Raw genomic sequence first — 19,671 nt, forward strand, 5'->3', positions numbered from 1 at the left:
TTTTTTTTCTGCAACTGTCACATGTTTCTCAACAATGGCATGTATCACCCTAACTCCTAATATATTTCACAACCAAATTAACCATTCTTGTAGCCCTATACTGCACCTGCAGTCACATGCTTGCACCATAAGTTTATAGTAGCAACTGGAGAATCAATACAAATTGCATATGGATCAATTCTATAACCGATCCCTAATAAATAAATCAAGCAAAATGAGATATACCATGAGAGCCATTAATTCCTTCTGGAGTCTGCAAAAATCAAAACAAACAAAACCATTAAAATTCAATTATGATTTTTTTTCTTTTCTTTTTCCAATTTGATTAGGAAAAAGTGCAAATATTCAAAGATTTCTCGTGTTCCAAAATTGAGATTCAATGCCACACTAGATACAAAACAAAACACTACTAAAAATTCAACAACTTTGAATTCAGATTCCAAATCAATACCATTAGCACCATTTATAATCTTTTATCTCACTATCAAATGTCCAAAATCAACAACAACAATATCAAATACTTTGAATGGAAATATATCGAATATCCAAAGATAGTGACTTACATCTTTGGGTGGAATATGAGTTGATTCGGAGGAGCGAAGAGTATTTCTCGGTCTGCTACTTGAGGCATCCAAAGGAGAATTTTGGGTAGCTTGTACTAAGGCTGCTACGTCTTCCTGAATCATTCCAGGGTTGACTTGGTGTACCAATACCTTTAATAAACTACATACACCGTCCATCTTCTTCTCTAATGATTCAACCTTGTTGTTGTATTCAACTTTGACTTGTCGAATCTCCTCATCCTTTTTAAGAGAGCTTCTTGTAATCGAAGCCCCATAACAACAAACTCGACCTGGTTGGTCCTTTCCTAGCACTCCTACAAATGCATCCTCATCATTTTCCCCTGCCTCTATGCGGGTTTGAAGTTCAGCCTGTCAAAAGTGAGGAGCAATAAAATACAAAGTCGCATTAACTCAATATTAATAGAAATCACTATAGAATTTATATTGTACAAATCCAAATACAAATACAAACAACTCACAATTGTGCTTTGCGTTTTAGTATCAATTGCTTTTTCTTTTTTACTTGTGCGAGTTGCTATGAAAACTTCAACTCTTGATGGTTCTTCACTGTTCTCTTTAGAGTCGCGCTAGGTACATATAGAAAAATTTACATGAAGCATACTAACTAGAAAACTACAACCTGAATATAAATGAGAAATCACAAAAAAAAAGTTATATTACCAGATACTTGCACACTATTCCAAAATTTGTGGAACCCATCCGGTGAGGACATGTTTGCTTTGACCTATTTTCAGCATTCTTAGTAGACACAGCCTAAATATAAACATGAAAAAGAGATGTTATTATTCTTAATAAACATGTTTTCTTGTTTTTTCAAAATCACACTACCTTTTTCCAAAACACCAAGTTTAATCACATAAAGAACTAAAAGACAATATTACCTTAACAGTCGGAAGACTCCAATACCGAATTAGTTTGCGAAATTGAACCCCAGGGATCTCTAACGGTTGGTTCTTTATCATTTCTTTCTTTATGTTGTACTTCAAGAAATTTTCCTTTTTTATTTTGCCTTTGTATTTTTTCCATGCATGACAAAATCCGTTCATTACCCACGGCTTTGAAGTTATTGGAAGAATGAATTTTTGCTAAACAAGACAACAAATTAGAATGTCAAAGGTTAGCATAAATAAGGTAACAAATAAATTTTAAAAAAATTATCTATAATTCTATATTTACATACATTGGCATACTCCCACATGTCCTCTTTGAGGTTTTTAGGCACACCATGCCAACTAGTATATAGCAAAGTCACAAAACGAGGATTTTTAACTGTTGTGCCCAAGGGTTGGTTGAGGTTAGATACAACCTCCTTGGTTGGACCTATAGGCTGCCCTCCAAAAAATTCCACCTCCCGTCGATCATTAAAATCAGTGGCATGAAGATTTTTGCACATAGTCTTTCCACGAGTTTTCTTCTTTATTGTGCCTAAGTCCGATTAAAATAACAGAATTTTAACTCAAATCAACATAGAAGTAATACAAGCTATATTTTGACAGTAAGGTAAAACAAGAAAAGCACCTTCATTACTAGCTTGTCCTCCATTACCCCCATCATTTACAGCATCATCAAGCTCATCTTCCTCATCTTCCTCATGTTCTTCATCTTCCAAATTTATCCCATGTACCTTAAAATACATGTCAAGACTCATTCCTTTTTTCGTTGAACTTACAGTTAGCTCGCTTGTATCTTCTCCCTCATCATCAGAACTTAAATCAATTTGTTCCATTGTATCAGCTTCAACAGTCCTTTGATTCCCAGTTTTGGAGGACTTTTCAGCTTTTTACATTGTCCCGTTCCCATTATGTTCATATTATTGAAAAAGTGACATTGGTTGGACCTTCTTTTTCTTCTTTGGAGTCCTAGCTTGCTCTTCAATGGCATCTTCCACGATTGTGATGGGTTGGTTTCTTGTTTGATCTTTTGGGTCTTGAGCTTGGAAGCTAGCCTTCTTATTTTCAGCCATGATCTTTTCTCTTTTAATATTGTATTATTGTAGCAATTCAGCACTTGACCTCACTTGTGTAACCTCAAAGGAATTCTTTTTTTTTGGACTTTTTTCTTTCATTTTTTGTGCTAAGGTACTTATCCATTTTCTTTTAGCGATCTCTCCTTTCTCCATTCTGCATACACAAAAGAGTTGCAATGAAAAAAAATGTTATTTTATGAATAATTAAATGAACATAATCAACATAAGCGAGTAATTAAATAAGCAAAATAACTAAAACAAATGAGACATTTAGAATTCTACCAAAACAGCATTACTTGAAAACATGTCAAGATGTTTCAGAATCAGAGTCCTCCATGTACTCGTATTTTCTTTCCTCATCTTCCTCACCACGTTGTTTGGCAAACATATTTGGAGCCACATCTATAATGGTTGCTCGTAGATCATTCCTTACTAGATCAACTTCACCATTATCATTTGGGAGACTGGGAATCACTTCAGGTTCACATGGCTCCCTTGCATATATTATGGGGGAATCAGACTCAAGGTCATCACTTATCCTAAATAAATCTCTTGGAATTATTTTCATAACATAGTATTTGTCACTCACATATGGGTCTTGCACATAAAAGCATTGGTTTACTTGGGATGCTAGCACAAATGGTTCTTCATGTTAGCATTTTTTACTGAAATACACATATGAGAGACCAAAGTTGTCTTTTGCAACTGCATACCACTCACACTTAAACAGGATTACCTTAAATTGACCATAATAATCTAATTCAAATATATCAACTATTCTACCATAGTAGGTTACTTTTGCTTCAATTGGGTTCTTATCTTTCACAGTAGCAAAACTAGGAGTCAATGCCTCCAATGTGACACCACTATTTTGGGTTTTACGTCTCGTATCATGGTGCCATGTATGGAACCAATACCCATTGATAACATAACCTGAAAATCTTTTTGCAACTCTATTTGGACCCCTAGCCAACCCTTTTGCCCAACCAGGCACATCCTTTTTCATGGCACGAGTTTTAAACCATTCTGAGAACTGTTGACTATGGTCTTTGGCTTTCTCCTACTTTGTTCTTAGTGGGTTGTTATCATTTACTCCCTCCTCATGCTCTATAAAGATCAAATAATCATATTCTTATTTGTTAGTAGGGTAAAATGTTATGATTGAGGTCTACAAAATAACAATGAATCAAACAAAATACCTCATGTAGACTTCGATCTTATCGCAATTGTTTAGGATGTATGCATGACCTTGTATTTCTGATTTTTCATCTAACATGAACAAATCTCCCATTTTTCCACCCAAAGGACATCCTTTGCTTGGAAACAAACTTGGAGTTCACAGCTCATCATTGTTTCGAGGGACTCTGTTTAATCTTGTCTGGACATCTTCATTCAAATATCTTGAGTAAAAATTAATACACTCATTCGCCAAATATCCTTCAGCAATAGATCCTTCTGGATGACTTCTGTTACGAACGTACGATTTTAGTGTGCACATATGTCGTTCAACAGGGTACATCCAACGATATTGAACTGGACCACCTAACCTCAATTCAATTGCCAAATGGATAAGCAAGTGCACCATTATGTCAAAAAAGCTTGGAGGAAAAATCCTCTCCAATCGGCATAATGTCTTAACAATCTCAGCTTCTAAGTTAACTACCTCATCCATGCTAATTACCTTCTGACATATCCGGCGAAAAAATGAACATAATCGAACTAAAGCCATGGCAACATGGTCAGGGAGTATGCTCTTGATCGGTACTTGCAACAAGTAATGTAACATGAAATGAGCATCATGGGTCTTGTAACAAGAAATCTTCTTTTCTGTTTGCTGCACACATCGAGCGATATTGGAAGCGCTGCCGTCTGGTAATTTTGCCCCTTTTTTAACACACTACAAAAGATTGTTTTCTCTGCTGCAGTTATTGAGAAGCATACCTTTGCTAACTTAGTTCTTTTACCATCACTCATATATCTTGGTTGAAGGTTTTTCCTGATACCCATGTCTTTAAGGTCAAAACGCGCAGCTGCATGATCTTTTGTCTTTCCAAAAATATCCAAAAGCGTTCCAATTATGCTATCAACTATATTCTTCTCTATGTGCATGACATTAAGGTTGTGTCTAAACATGTTGAACTTCCAATATGGTAAATCAAAAAAGACTGACCATTTTTTCCAATTTAAAATGCCATTCTTTGATCTCCTTTGCTTCTTCCCAAAAGAATTATCTATCCCTTGCAATATATAAAATACAGTTGTTCTGTCTAACAACTGCGGTGGAGCCCTAAGTTCAGTTTTCCCATTGAAAGATCTTTTATTATGTCTCCATGGATGGTTCATGGGTAAAAACATTCGATGATCCATATAAATAGTCTTGTGGCTATGTTTCAGATATATAGAAGAAGTCTCATCATTACAACATGGACAAGCCAATTTTCCCTTTGTACTCCACCCAGATAACATAGCATACGTAGGGAAGTTGTTAATTATCCATAAAAGACATGCTCTCATGTTGAATGTTTTGTTCTCTTTGGAATCATATGTTTCGACACCTAACTCCCACAATTCTTTTAATTCTTCAATTAGTGGTTGAAGAAAGACATCAATATTATTTCCCTATGATTGTGAGCTAGAATGAGTAAAGAGAGCATAAAATAATCAGGCTTCATGCTCATCCTAGGGGGTAGCTTATACACCATCAGAACAATAGGCCATGTACTATGTGTACTACTCAAAGTTTGAAACAGATTGAATCCGTCGATTGCTAAGCCAAGTCTCACATTATGAGGCTCCTTTGAAAAATCTTCATGTCGACTGTCAAATGCTTTCCAAGATTCACCATCAGCAGGATGCCTTAACGACCCATCTTTAACACGTTCATTATGATGCCAAGACATAGCTTCAACCATCCTTGTGCACATAAAAAGCCTTTGAAGTCTGGGAATCGGGGGAAATGCCTTAGAGTTTTTAAAGCAACTTTACGAGGCTTTTTAAATGAGGTAGCATCATCCTCTTCTATATGATGCTCAATATAACGGGATGTTCCACAGACATGGCAAGATGAGTCATTCTCATGCCCGTTCATGCAATCATTGGGACATGCATCGATCTTTTGCTAGTCAAGACCTAAATTCTTCACCATATTCTTCGTTTTATCAAAAGAAGTAGGAATATTCAAATGTGGCATTCCTTCTTTCAATAATTCTAAGAGAGAAATGAACGACGCATTACTCCAACCGTGCAAGCATTTTAACAAGTAAAGACGAATGGTGAAGGATAATCTTGTGAAACCTTTACATCCAGGGTATAGTTCTTGGCTTGCCTCGTCTACCAATTTATAAAATTCTTTTGCACCTTCGTTAGGCCCCATGTTATGTCCACACTACAAGAAAAACACCCATTCAGGTACATTTGAAAAGTGTAGCCAAAAGTGAAAAAAAAATGATGCCTTAGGCTACGGCTACGCTTTTTAGGCTACGGCTACGCTTTTTGGGATGATTTCTATTCGGCCGTTGCCTATTCTCAAAGGCTACGCTTTTCTGCACCAAGGACTACACTTTTGGCGTTTGGGAATAGGCTACGCTTTTCAAGTGATGCTGTCCAGAACCAAAGGCTACGTAAAATTATAAAATAAAAATAAATACATAATAATACCATAGAATATTCTTTAAATAATAAAATTATCCTTTAACAAAATATATTATAATGAACTAAAAATATTGGGATGACCATAAATGAGTATTCATACATCTCACACTAAATTAAACATACCCATATCAAAATATACATTAGACCACTTAGAATTTACTACTAATAAACTATAGAAAACCAAAATATTATATCCTACATGAGTATCTTCTAATAAAAGTTATTAATCTTCTGATAGAAGAGAAAAAAACAAATTGATGTCAAATAGAGCACCTAACATCTGCGACTGAATTGAATATATATTAAAGCAAATTCTTGGCTTCTCCCATTGAGCGCAACTGATTCCAGCGTCCTCTATTCGTAAAGGTCCGCTCTCGTTTTTTTGCCTCGGAAAGCTGAGAAGTCATTAAACATACCTAAATCAGAATAGACCATAGTATAAATCTCCATTTGCTGCACAATAACAACTTCATTAAAATGTCAACATAAATGATTCATAATTGATAGAAAAAGCTAGGTAATTCTTGAGAAGTTTGAAAAAAAAAAAGCTAACATACTCAAAAAGCATGTTCTCTATTTTATCATATAGCACATTTAACAAAGGATTCGGATGCAATGATAAACGTACCAGGCTTCAGATCACGGTGGAAGTATCCCCGCTGGTGCATATAAGCAAGACCTTGGAAAACTTGAATACACCAATTCCTAACTTCACCCTCAGAAGACATCTTCTCCCTGTCTTTCATAAGTTGGTACAGGTTGCATTCCTAAATCACCCAAAAAATTGAAACTTCAATTACTAGACTTTGCACAAGATGATACAGACCACATCTAATGAAGAACTGGCCACCCACCATGTACTCAAAAATAAAGTACAGAATGTCACTTTCTCGAATAACTTCCTTTAGCTTCACAATATTTGGGTGGTTCATTTTTCTTAGTTACTGTAAACCAAGAGAAATTGAAGTAAGTTATAAACAGAAAATAAAAAGCCATATGGCAAATAAGGTTTCAGAAGGATCGGCAAAATAAGACACCTTGACTTCTCTCAGGTTTGTTTAAAGATACCCAATATACCCAGAAATATATAGATAATAATAAGAGACAATCAAGAAGACACGAAAGGAGAAAATGAAGGGCACAGACCTCATTTTGGATCCTGTTGCATAAAGATTCAACCAATTGATTTCTGTCAAATCCCATATTAACCACATCCTGAAGAAGCTCTTTGTCAATCTGTAAAACCATGATATTGGTGGATTTTGTATATATGAACTGATTATAATATATTCAGAAATTCAAATGAAAATGCAACAACAAAAGCCAAAGTTTAGGTTCAAAATCAGCAACAATATCAACTCAGCCAGAGCATTCCAAATTTCAAATATTCACAAACAAACTAACAAATCATGAAACAAAAACTATAGATATTCATTGGAGCACCTAAATCTGGAGGAAACAATCCTCAGCAATTTGATCAAGACACATAGTCTAATCACAATTAAGACACAAAAGCACATAGTCTAATCCAAATAGAAACCGGAACCTGAAGAAGAGATCTAGGGAGATTGCAGCAGAACTTTTCAAAGGAGAGAATTGCATCCGCACCCTTGGCATAAAAAACGGCACCGATGAAACGCCTGCAGAGACATCGAAATTGAAATTGAAATGAGAATGAAATGAAGGTTTGAGAGAGAGAGGTTGGGAGTATGAATAGGAAGTAATGTAGAAGCCGAAAGTGAGGACAGGAGCACGGCAAGCTCTAGCAGCGGCGGCGGCTTCAATTGACCCCAGGAGCGACGACAGTGCACGGCGGAACAGCCTCCTTCTCTCTCGCGTCGTGTCTTCGTCCTCTCTCTCCATCTCGTCTGCTAATCGTCTTTCTCTTTCTCTCCTCCGGACTCCCTCCTCCACCACTTAATAAAACTGTTAAGGCAATTAAGAATCTAATAGATTTTGCATATCAGGCAAAGCTGTTAGTTACTCATATTATTAATGTATAAATAGGAGTGCAAGTCTTGTATGTAAAACACAATCAATAATATTGCTACTTGATGTATTTTTATTTATTCTCTCTCAATTTCTCTTCTTCATTTACTGTTCTTCATGTTCTTTAGATTCTTTTTCAAATCTTCACATGGTATCATGAGCCAAGGTTCTTTCAATATGGCCATAGGAGTAACACCCACTTTTTCTTCTGATTCCAAGTATTTTCTTCCAGTTATCATAGATTTGTTGCATGAAAACAACTATAGTACATGGCACAAAACCATACTCATCACTGTACAGAGCCAATCTTTAGGAGATTATTTTTCAAAAGAAAAAAATTTATCTCAATTTGCTAAAAAAAAAGGTGGAAAACCATCAACTACAAAATCAGACAAGTATAAAGAGTGAAAATTGAAGGATCTTGCTTTGATGACATGGACTCTTACATCGATGACTCCAACTTTCAAGAACAAGGTAATCAATTGTGTTATATTTCATGAAATGTGTGATAAATTACATGAAAAGTTCACTACTTCTTTAAAGACAAAAATTTAGAGTTTGAAGTCTCAAATAAGATTAATAAAAAAGAATGAACTGCAGATGAATATTTGGCCAAGATCAGAAGTCTAGTTGATTTTTTGTTAGCTTTAGATTGTTCTTACCCTGAGGATGGATGATCATATCCAAGCGATTTTAGATGGACTCACAGAGGAGTATCATGTGTTCATTTCAGTTTTTATATCAAAATTGGGATCCTATACATTAATTGCACATCAAAATGAAAACACATAGCAACAGTGATGGGTTGGAAAAGCAGAAAATGAAGTTGAAGCTAATTTAAACATCAAATGAACCACACATAAATTCAAACTCAACCATAGTTTGATTCTTCATGCTTTTTTTTAGATAATATTTTCTCTTAATTATGATGTGCCTTATTTTACAAGTATGAAGTTTTGTTTTACAGTAAAATTTCTCATCCCTAAGTGTTGCATTTTAATATCTTCAAGAACTTTGACAGGAAGATGTTCAAGAAACTAAATAAATAAATATAATAGCTATATAGCTTCCTCTCTTCAAGAGAAAAGCGTGCAATGTAAAATCACTTTAAGCGGAACCCATAATTTGGAAGAATTCAGATTATTTCATTAAATAAGAAATATCTGAGTAAGTTTAGGCGATGAGTTCATTAATTTGTCAAATATATATACATCATTTAGTCCCAATTTAACTGATATGTGATTTACTGCTTACACTAAAAACACAACAGAAACATGTTTTTCTAAATTTATTTATACAAAAATAAATAAAAACTTAAATTTTAAATTTATTAAAAATAAAAAATGTCTACCGCTATATAATATAAATAAAGATAACTAACTAATTCTTATCCATATTTTTTTTGTCTGTTTGTAGGTCTAAAACATTATGAATTTGCCTGTAAGAGTTTGAGTAGTGGTTTGTAAGCTTCTCTTTCAACTGGCCTCCTTTCACTATGAATTCTAAGAATTAGCATATGAATTGCAGCATAAAAGACAAAGAAGATGATAAATGTCTAAAAATATTAACTTAGGAAACAAGCTTCCCTTTGTAGTACTTTCAAAGGGTTACCCTAAATAACTTTTGCTGCCATCAAACTTTGATTTAGAATTGCTGTCAAGTGCAAAGAAGGACAAACTTATGCAAATAATAGGGTAAAGACAACATTTAAATAACAAGAAGGCCATATATGAATAAAAACTTAGACACCAGAAAATACAATTGCTGTTAACATGAAATTTCAGTTGCTACATGTCAGAAATCTCAATGCTCTCTATTGACACTAGGCATTGTTGAAGGAGCTGCAATATAAAAAAGCATAACAAAATATGTGTAGAAAGAAAGAGTTTTCAAGACTTTGTGAGAGAGATGATATGAAACTGAATTACCTCATTCATTGATTACAAACAAGATACAAAGGGAGAACCTTGTATATGTGAGGGAAACTGAAAACAGAGAAACGGAAGCCAACTTATTCATTGAGAAAATTATTAACTGCATTTGGATTCAATCTCACAAACAAAAATATAGAGAAAATAGACAAGCTGTATATTAAATCACAGTTTACAAACCCTAAAATACCACACATCTTCATCAACAACAGCATGCATGTTATCAAATTACAGTTCACAAACCCATATTTCACACATTGAAATCCCCAAATTAAAACCCCTAAAATCGGAACCTTAAGCCTCTGAAATTTCAAAACCAAATAGAAATTACTACATACCTATTCAATGATGTTAGCACAGAGAAGATGATGATGAGAAGCACGGAGATGACGATGGTGAGAGCGGCAGCAGCAACGATGGTGAGGGCGGCGCAGTGACGATCAGTGCAAGATGGCGAAGAGGAGCGACGGTCAGTGGTGGAGCAATGTGGAGAGTGGTGAGTGCGGGTGACTGGTAAGTGGGGGGCGACGACGGTCACTGGCGGGATTGAGAGGGTTTCTTCTTGTATGAGAGGGTCAATGGTGAGAGTGAGAGGGTCAATGGCGAGAGCGACAGTGAGAGGGTCAATGGCGAGAGTTAAGAGAGTGAGTGGGGGGCGACGATCGATGGTGAGCTTTGGAGGCAGGGTTGCGAGGGTTTACGAAAGGGGATGAATGTCGCGCTTTGGAGGTGATCAGTGAGATTTGGAGGGAGAGGGTCAATGGCGAGAGTGAAGAGAGTGAGTGGGGGGCGACGATCGACGGTGAGCTTTGGAGGCAGGGTTGCGAGGGTGTACGAAGTAGGTGCAGGCGAGGCAGGGTTGCAAGGATGAATGAAGGTGCGTTGTTCTTTGGAGGGAATAACAAAAATTTCACTAAGTGTGCATGTGACTTTGCTTTCAGGGAAAAGAGGGAAAAAATTCATTAAGTGTCAAATTTTTTGTTCTAGACACATTAGGCATCACTTTTAAAACGCACCCAAAACTTAATAAATAGGCTAATTTTTAAAAGCGTCTCCTTTGATACAAAAAGTGAACCTATAGATATTAACCTACGGCCACGCTTTATAAGTGATTTCTAAAATACCTAAGGCTACACTTTTTAAATGATGCCACAATTGTGTATCCTTTTCTCATATAAAGAGGCAACACGGAGAAAAGCGTAGCCTATTCATAGAATAGGCTACGTTTTTCAAATGTAGCTTAAAAAAAGTGTGGCTGAATGGGTATTTTTCTTGTAGTGCCATCAACTTGTGTAGTATCTCTGAATCTATCACGTAACAACTCATCAATATTATCATTACAGTTATATTCCTCATCTGTGTCACTGTCAACATCCATAGCAACAAGTGATTCCCCATGATTAAACCACCGCCTATAACCTTTTATGAATCCATCGCATATAAGATGGCCATACACGACATCTCTCCTTAACCAAAGTCTATTACAACACTTTGCACATGGGCATTGAATTTCATCCCCTTGAGGAATTCCCGGTGATGAAAAAGCAAAGTGTAAAAACTTTTCTACACCGAGTTGATATTCTTTTTCATGACGTGGTGTATCCATCCAATCCTTGGACACATCCATTGAAAACCTATATATTTCAAATAGATAGCTAAGTTTCTAGTTTGAATTCTTTACTGCTAGTCTCACTAACTACGAGTCTAGCTTCATAATTAACTAAGAGACAACATTTTCCAAGTCTCCAAAATACTTTGAAGGCATTGGACATAAAATAGCAAAGAATATTAAATTTTAGCAATTCTTAAAGAAGGTCCTAAAGTGAGTGCCTCAAGAAAGCCCTTAAGTTATCCGCATACCATTAATAACAAATTAATAGATGTATTTAAATTCGCATGAACCAATCTTAAATACTGTCTTAATCCGTACAACACCAGCACCAAAGTAGTAGCGCAGCAGAAGCAGAATTAGAAAGGTAGCAGCGGCAGCGAATAGCGATTCACCAGCAGATAATCAGTACCACAACAACATCAAATACATTCAGAGTGTTAATCCTGTAGTGCTCTTTCTTCACTTTCTTCTACATTCTGCAGTGTAAAAAATATTTCCAAGTAGTATTTAGAAAATGCAGTATGAAAAGAATAAAAACTCCAGAACCCAAACTATCATACGTAATGTCGGTAGCATATGGCAAGAAACAGTTAAAAATAGTTGAAAGTTTAAGAAACCAATGTATAAACAAAGCAGTACCATAGGAGAAGCAGAATAAAAGAATTGAAAATAAATTCATACCCTTAGCTTCAGATCCATTTTTATCCATTCAAACATAGAACAACAGATCATATTTATATTTTTGTTAAGAGTTTTCATTCATCAACATTTAATATTTTAATCATATAATAATATTACAGGATAATGGTCAATTTAAAAGACTAAAATCTAATTAGTTTTTTTTAAGATACTATACGTTAAAAAAAACTAACTACATATATTTTTTATATATTTTATACACTAGCATAACAACAGCTCAATGAAAACAACAAAAGAAAACTGCTTAGACAGAAGGCAACTAGAGTTGTTAGTTAGCTAAATGCCTAAATGTTTTGTGTTTAATTAATTAATTAATTAATTATACTATTCAGTCACGCTAAACAGATCCCACAAGCTTTTCCATGCATGAACAGAAAAAGTCCTTAGCTTGTTATTTTTAATGTATATATAAAATATAAATATGAACTTGGATAGAGAAACAAGAATTCAGAATTCTGAACATGCATAAACCAGAGAGGAATATCAAAGAGGCATATCAGAGAGCACTTGGCGTGCATTAATACCGATAATAACAAATAGCATAAACCAAGCAAACCAAGTGCACCAATTCACAAAATTTAATATTAAAAGCACAAACAGTGGCAATCGGCAAGAATTAGTATCCAAATCTACTAATAATAATCTAATAATTCAAGACAAAGACACCAGTAGCATCAATTCCCAAAGCCTTTACGAAATTCAGAAAACATGGAAGGAGGAAGAAAAAAGAGGTAATACCATCAGCAGACATAGCAAAAACAAACAAGTTTCTTGGAGTCTTGTGGTGCAAATGGTAGAGCTTTGAAGAAATTGAATTTGTGAGATTGCTCCCTGAATTTGAGAAAGAAAAATTTGTTACTATTTATCCAAAGTAAATTACAACATATCAGCATGAAAGCCTTATGCATGGCACATATAATAAATCCTATAGGAAGGAAATAGATTAACCCATGAGAAAGAAATAAAAGAAAGATAAGAGAACTCAGAGAAGTATGTTTGTAAGGAAAAAAATCTTAAACCAAGGATTGAATTTTGGAAGTTAATTTTAACCTTGTAGGTACGGTTTGGAAGACAGTCGCAGGATACAATGGAATCTGCAGTTTGAACAGCACACAATTTCACGAGAAATCATACAAGAGTATGAAAAATTGCTGTGCATATACAGACGTGAATAAACTAATATTCAGATGTCGAACATAAAATTTGCACCCCAATAATGTAAGATAAGAAATTCTCAGTTGAAGTTCAATCTGGACTAGGAAATATGCAGCTACCTGAATATTTACAATAAGAATAGAAGGAACATCTCCAGGTATGCTGATAGAAGGAACTCCTAAAAAGCGCACAATATGTTCAATTTTTTGCTGAGACAGAAAGAGGTATGCTCCAAGGGAATAGAAAGCAGCATTGGTTGGCGCAAATTCTTTCTTCTTGTCCCTGCCAAGCAAGTCCAAGCAACAATGAATTCTAGCACTATCAATAATGAAAAATTTTGTTTTTGTCATAATATCCTCAACATGAGGGTGATCATAACCCAAAGGTTAAGCATTATTCCCCCCAAAACAGTGTGTATACAAAAACAAGTATTTTGTACCAACCTAAAGCAGTTTTTCCCTCTGACTTTGAATGAACTTGGCTCAATTAATGACCAAGAACCAGGGCTTTGTTTCTCTATTGCACAAAATGGAGATGACGAACCTGCTATTGGCTTTAGTTTAGGTGCCTAGGGTGAAACTGAAACAAATGAGACCAGAGTGAGAAACAAGAAAAACTACCAAAAAACAAGGGTAGTAAACATTCGAAAACTAAAAGCAAATAAACTGGGAAACTAAATTTTCATGTTCATTTATTTTAACTTCTTGTCTTAACAGCTGGGGAAATAAAAGAAGCTCAATCATTCACAAGAAACACCATTTTCGCACTCATTCTAACTCTTCTACTGACATAAAATAGAAAAATAAACAAAATTAGGAACAAAATAGCTTCCCCTGCAGAAATAAAGTATAACTCAGCTCTACTACCAACCCTGATTTCAATGCAGAATTTTTAAATCTTTTGGCTGATCTTGATCTTGGTTGCTTGTGCACAAAAAATTATAAGTGACCTTTAATTTTCTGCTACTGTTGCTAGGTATCTAATGCTAGAAGGAGAGTAAGCCACAGTATATTGCATTCTACAATGAAAACATATGACCATGAACTCATGTTTGGTGCAGAAACCTAAACTTACACACATGAACATAGGACATGATAGCTCAAACGAACCTATAGTAACCATCACAGAAACCAATTTAAAATAACCAAAACGAAGATACAGTGAGCCAGTAGAAAATCATTATTAAGCTGCAGTAATTAATATCCAAATGAGTTAATAAAGTAGAAAAAAAATGCTCTTGACTAATAACTCTATATGCGTTCAATTCTTATTTAAAGTGACAGCAAGATAATACATCAAACACACTAAAGTTTTGGCATATAAGTAATGAAAGAATAATGCATCACATTGAAACTAATGTTTAATTGCAGAGGAATATAAGTTCTTTATATATATATAGTCTTTAATTTTCACTGAGAAAGTATGTGATGAAATTTTACTTATCAAACTGGCTAATAATGATCTTAACTTTCTTTGTAAATAATCAAATGAAAAAATAACAAAAAGGTGAGACTTTTCACAATTTCTTACAAATGGATGATGAAGCCTCCAAGATACGAAGTTTAATCTAAGTTCTCAGAAGTCAGAACACAATTTCACTCAAACAACACTACCAACAAGATCAACAGGATGCACTCTTTCTCTCAAAAAATGAAGCTACAACTTCAATACATTCACCATATATATGTTTAGCTTTCAAGCTTCCCTTTCCTTTTTTGAAACTGATATCATTTTCAAAAGGTGAAATTGCAAAAAGGAAGTTAAATGCAGTTAGATAGAAAAATAAAGTGATCACAAGCATCATCTAATTGCCATAAGAGGAAAATATTACTAAACTTGAAGCATTACACAAACATAAAACAGGGCAAATGAAACAAAATGGAGATAATTATTTACGCACCTAGGTTCTTGTCAAGGGTCTTGGTGAACTGGTTCAAAGCTGGTGGAGCCTTCAACCTCTGCTTGAGGATCCTCTTCTTCCTCTGCTCCTCTAATCCCGAACTGCTTAGGATGGTTCTCGAATAACGGGTTCCTCACCTTCTCCTGAAGAAATGCATGAGAATCAAAACAATGAATAATAATAAAAAAAAGAATGAAAACTTAGAGTCATTGATAAACCACTATTTTATGGTTTATATTGTGTTTAATTGTGTGGTTTTATCATGATCCTTACCCACTTATTCATTAATTTAGCATGCATTTATATTTCCTTCCTGAAATTATTACATGATTGAAAACTGCTTCCTAGAGACTTTTAATTATGCATTTTAATTCTCCTTTATTCCATTCGATGCCGTGATCCGTGTGTTAAGCATTTCAGGCTTTATAGGGCATGAATGAGTTGGAGATTAGAAAGGAAGCTAGCAAAAATGGAAGAAACACAAGAAATTGAGGAGATAACTAGCGAGAAGTGACGCGGCTGCATGGCTCATGCGACCGCGCGAAAGAGGAGAAATCGCAGTGACGCGGCCGCATGGCTCACGCGACTGCGCGGACTGGAAAAGCACGGGCGACGCGGAGGCGTGGACGACGCGAATGACGCGTCCGCATGGATGACGCGATCGCATGACATGCGCGATCTGCATAATCTGCAAGATTCGCTGGGGACGATTTTGGACCCTATTTTGACCCAGTTCTCGGCCCAGAACAGCAGACTAGAGCCAGAGAACATGCAGAAACCTGGGATAACATTCATTCTACACAGTTTTAGTTTTTAGATCTAGTTTTACTCCTCCCCTAGGTTTTCTCTCGGAAGACATTGATAGTTCTTAGGATTTTATTTTTTTTCTATAGCTTTTTGCATTGGGATATTGAGAAGAGTTATCACCTCATCAAGACTTCGTCATTCTAGTTCGTTTTCTTTACTTGGCTTACTCTTCCATGTTCTTTGCTTTGTTTAATTTTACCATTGGAATATTTTTAGGATTATTTAATACAAGGATCATTTATATTTTTTATTGACTATTTTAATTTTTATTTACAATGTCTTTCTTTAATTCCTTTTTATATGCTATGAATTTTACCTTTACAATGAGTGAGTAGTTCCCTAACTTGATGGGGAGTTGATTGAAAGGAACCCTTGAGTTGGAAGATTCAAGAGAAAGATTTTAATTGGGTTATTGTTGGTTTGCTCTCTAGTTCCTGACACCAATCCTCCCAACAGTGGATTGGGACTTGTGGATAGAACAGTATTCCAACTTGTTTTTACCTTCCCTTACTTAGTAAAGGATAACTAAACAAAATAACTCTCAATTGTCAATTAATCTTAAGAGTGTTCCATCAAGAATAGGGCTTCCGTGTAATCAACTCACAGTCAAGGCTTTTATTTACATTATTCAATTTCATCAATTTAATTTCCTGTTTACTCAACTCAAACTTTTTCGAAAATATCTGATTAATAAAATAGCACCCTTTCCTGCAACTCGTTGGGAGACGACCTGGGATTCATACTCCCAGTATTTTAAATTTCAATTTTCTATGACACCTTTCTAAATTGAGCGGTGGATTTCTGGCGAGTTAAGAACTATACTTGCAACGCATATATTCTAATAATTTTTAATTCACTAATTTCTGCCCGCATCAATTTTTGGCGCCGTTGCTAGGGAGTTGCAATAGAGTGCTAAAGTTATTAATTAGAATTTATTTATTTACATTTTATTTTATTTTGCTACTATGAGCTGCATGTTTCTTTCGCTAGATGACGCGTTCACTTTCTGATCCACGCTTGCCAGTATTCGATCCTGAGATTGAAAGAACCATCTCACGAATAAGGCGAGCTCAGTGTCGGTTAGTCCTCTCTGAGGGCGGATTTGAAACGCCATCTGAGGAAGAAACCAGCCCCCGTTCTACTGATTCGGTTGATTTACGTATAGGTAACATGGCGGCAGCCAGGAGAGTTACCATCCATTAGGAATAAAGACCGCACTACTCAATTTGATGCCCAAGTTTCCAGGCAGCCTGTTCCACTGTCAGGCGTGACGGTACAGATGAAACTTCAATTTTGCTGAAAGCTTTCCCATTTTCTCTTGAGGGAAAAGTAAGAGAATGGTACTACACTCAACCCCTAGCAAATGTATCCAACTGGGATATGCTCAGAAAAGAGTTTTTGGAGAAATTCTTTCCATCTGAAGTTACTGATAAACTGAGGAAAGACATTTCTACGATTGTTCAAGATGACAACGAGACTCTCTTTGAATACTGGGAGCGCTTCAATAGTCTTCTGGAAGCATGTCCCCACCACATGATCGACAAGATACTGTTACTCAGCTACATCACACAGGGTTTGAGGCCCCAAGATAAGACCACATTGGAAAGTGCTAGCAATGGGTCTATGAAAAGGTACAAGACCACTGATGAGGCATGGCAATTGATCAGCGACTTAGCTGAATCTACTAGGAACCACAGGCAGAAGCAAGGCCATTCAAAAGCCGTTGCAGAAGTATCCTTTAGCAGAGAGACTGCTGCTCTAACTCAGAGTATCTGTGAAATGACCAACTTGCTGAAGCAAATGCAATTGAATCAACAACAAGTTCAGCAAGCTCAATCTCCTTCACCACAGCAAGGCCAACAGTTAGTCCCACAGAGAGTTTACAGAATATGTGCTGATTTTAGCCATTATACTGATGAATGCCCGCAACTTCAACAGGAAGACAACATGGTGGCATCCACTCATAACTTCTATGACCGCCCCAACCAAGGGTGCAAACAAGGTGGAAATAATAACCATGGATGGCAGGACAACAATAACAGAGGAGGCAGAGATAATCAGGGAAATCAGAGGTGGAAAAATAACAACAACAGGCAGCAGAACCAACCTTACAGAGCACCTCACCTGAGGCAGTCCCAAGGACCACAGAATACCCAACAGCAGACCTCTCAATTTACTCACCCTTCTTTGTCTCCTAATGAAGAGTTACTAAAATATTTTGAGCGAAGTCAACAGACCATGGAAAATAACATTATTGCCAGTCTGAATGGTCTGACCGCTACTTTGCAAGCTTTTGTCTCACAGATTGGATCAATGCAAAATTCCAGTAACCAACCTTTGAGCTCCACTGGAATCCCTTCTCAACCATTACCAAATCCAAAGGGAGGCATTAATGCCATCACCCTAAGGTCCGGAACCACACTGCAGGAGAGAAATCAGGAGGAGCCAAGCCCACCAGAACACGCTTCAGCGGTAGAGGTCGTAAGAATAGAAGATGTTGAAGAGGAAGAGGACATACAGGACATAACTGAAAAAGAAGAAGCCAACCACAGGAGGAAGTACCAAGAGGCGCAGACACTGCAGAAAACACCACTCCCATTCCATTTCCACAACTTGCAAGGAAGCCCAGGAAGCAGCTGGAACCCGATCCCAAAATGGTAGAAATATTCAAAAAGGTTGAGGTAACCGTTCCTCTTTTTGATGTTATTCAACAAGTACCTAAATATGCAAAATTTCTAAAAGATTTATGTATACATAAGGACAAAATTCATGAATTAGAAACTATTCCTTTAGGTAGTTCCATATCTGCTTTAATGGGAGGATTACCTGAGAAGTGTAGTGACCCAGGTCCTTGTATAGTTAGTTGTACTATTGGTGGAGTAGTAATTTATGATTGCATGTGTGATTTAGGAGCGTGTGTTAGTATAATGCCTTTGTCTATATATGATATTTTGAGGCTCCCTCCCTTAAAAAGGTCGGCAGCTCATTTTGTGTTAGCAGATAAAAGCATTATTACAGTGGCTGGAGTTGCTGAAGATGTTTTAGTGAACATTAAAGGGCTTATATTTCCCACTGATTTTTATATCTTGGAAATGCCCCATAATGACTCAGATAAGCCATCATCAATCCTACTTGGGAGACCATTTCTGAAGACATCAAAATTCAAATTGGATGCTTTTTCAGGAACATACTCTTTTGAAATAGATGGCTGCATAGAAATCTTCAATCTGAATGGAGTCATAAACTGATGCCAGGGCATCTTGGCCAATTTCACTGACCTTTTCTTTACTATTTTTAGGGTAGTTTCATGCATTTCTTTAGGAAATAAGCTAGTTTTGGGTAGATATTCGTTACATACGAACTTAGTTCCACATCCA

At 36.0% G+C, this 19,671-nt stretch overlaps 2 protein-coding genes and 1 long non-coding RNA gene across 3 annotated transcripts; all 3 read right to left on the reverse strand.

The window, feature by feature from the left end:
* On the reverse strand, positions 206 to 2,310 carry LOC107640622. Its single transcript, XM_016344132.1, has 6 exons — positions 2,103 to 2,310; positions 1,765 to 2,009; positions 1,466 to 1,669; positions 1,245 to 1,337; positions 564 to 932; positions 206 to 253 (listed from the first exon to the last, which is right to left on the reverse strand). Exons 1-6 carry the CDS (start codon positions 2,308 to 2,310, stop codon positions 206 to 208), a joined length of 1,167 nt encoding a protein of 388 aa, XP_016199618.1.
* On the reverse strand, positions 3,887 to 5,462 carry LOC107640621. Its single transcript, XM_016344130.1, has 3 exons — positions 5,250 to 5,462; positions 4,492 to 5,169; positions 3,887 to 4,447 (listed from the first exon to the last, which is right to left on the reverse strand). Exons 1-3 carry the CDS (start codon positions 5,460 to 5,462, stop codon positions 3,887 to 3,889), a joined length of 1,452 nt encoding a protein of 483 aa, XP_016199616.1.
* Positions 6,759 to 7,257, reverse strand: LOC110262864. Its single transcript, XR_002347877.1, has 3 exons — positions 7,239 to 7,257; positions 7,056 to 7,145; positions 6,759 to 6,968 (listed from the first exon to the last, which is right to left on the reverse strand). It is a non-coding gene; the product is annotated as an uncharacterized LOC110262864 (long non-coding RNA).

This window comes from Arachis ipaensis, chromosome B05 (assembly GCF_000816755.2).
Source record: "Arachis ipaensis cultivar K30076 chromosome B05, Araip1.1, whole genome shotgun sequence".
Classification (NCBI taxonomy): Eukaryota; Viridiplantae; Streptophyta; class Magnoliopsida; order Fabales; family Fabaceae; genus Arachis; species Arachis ipaensis.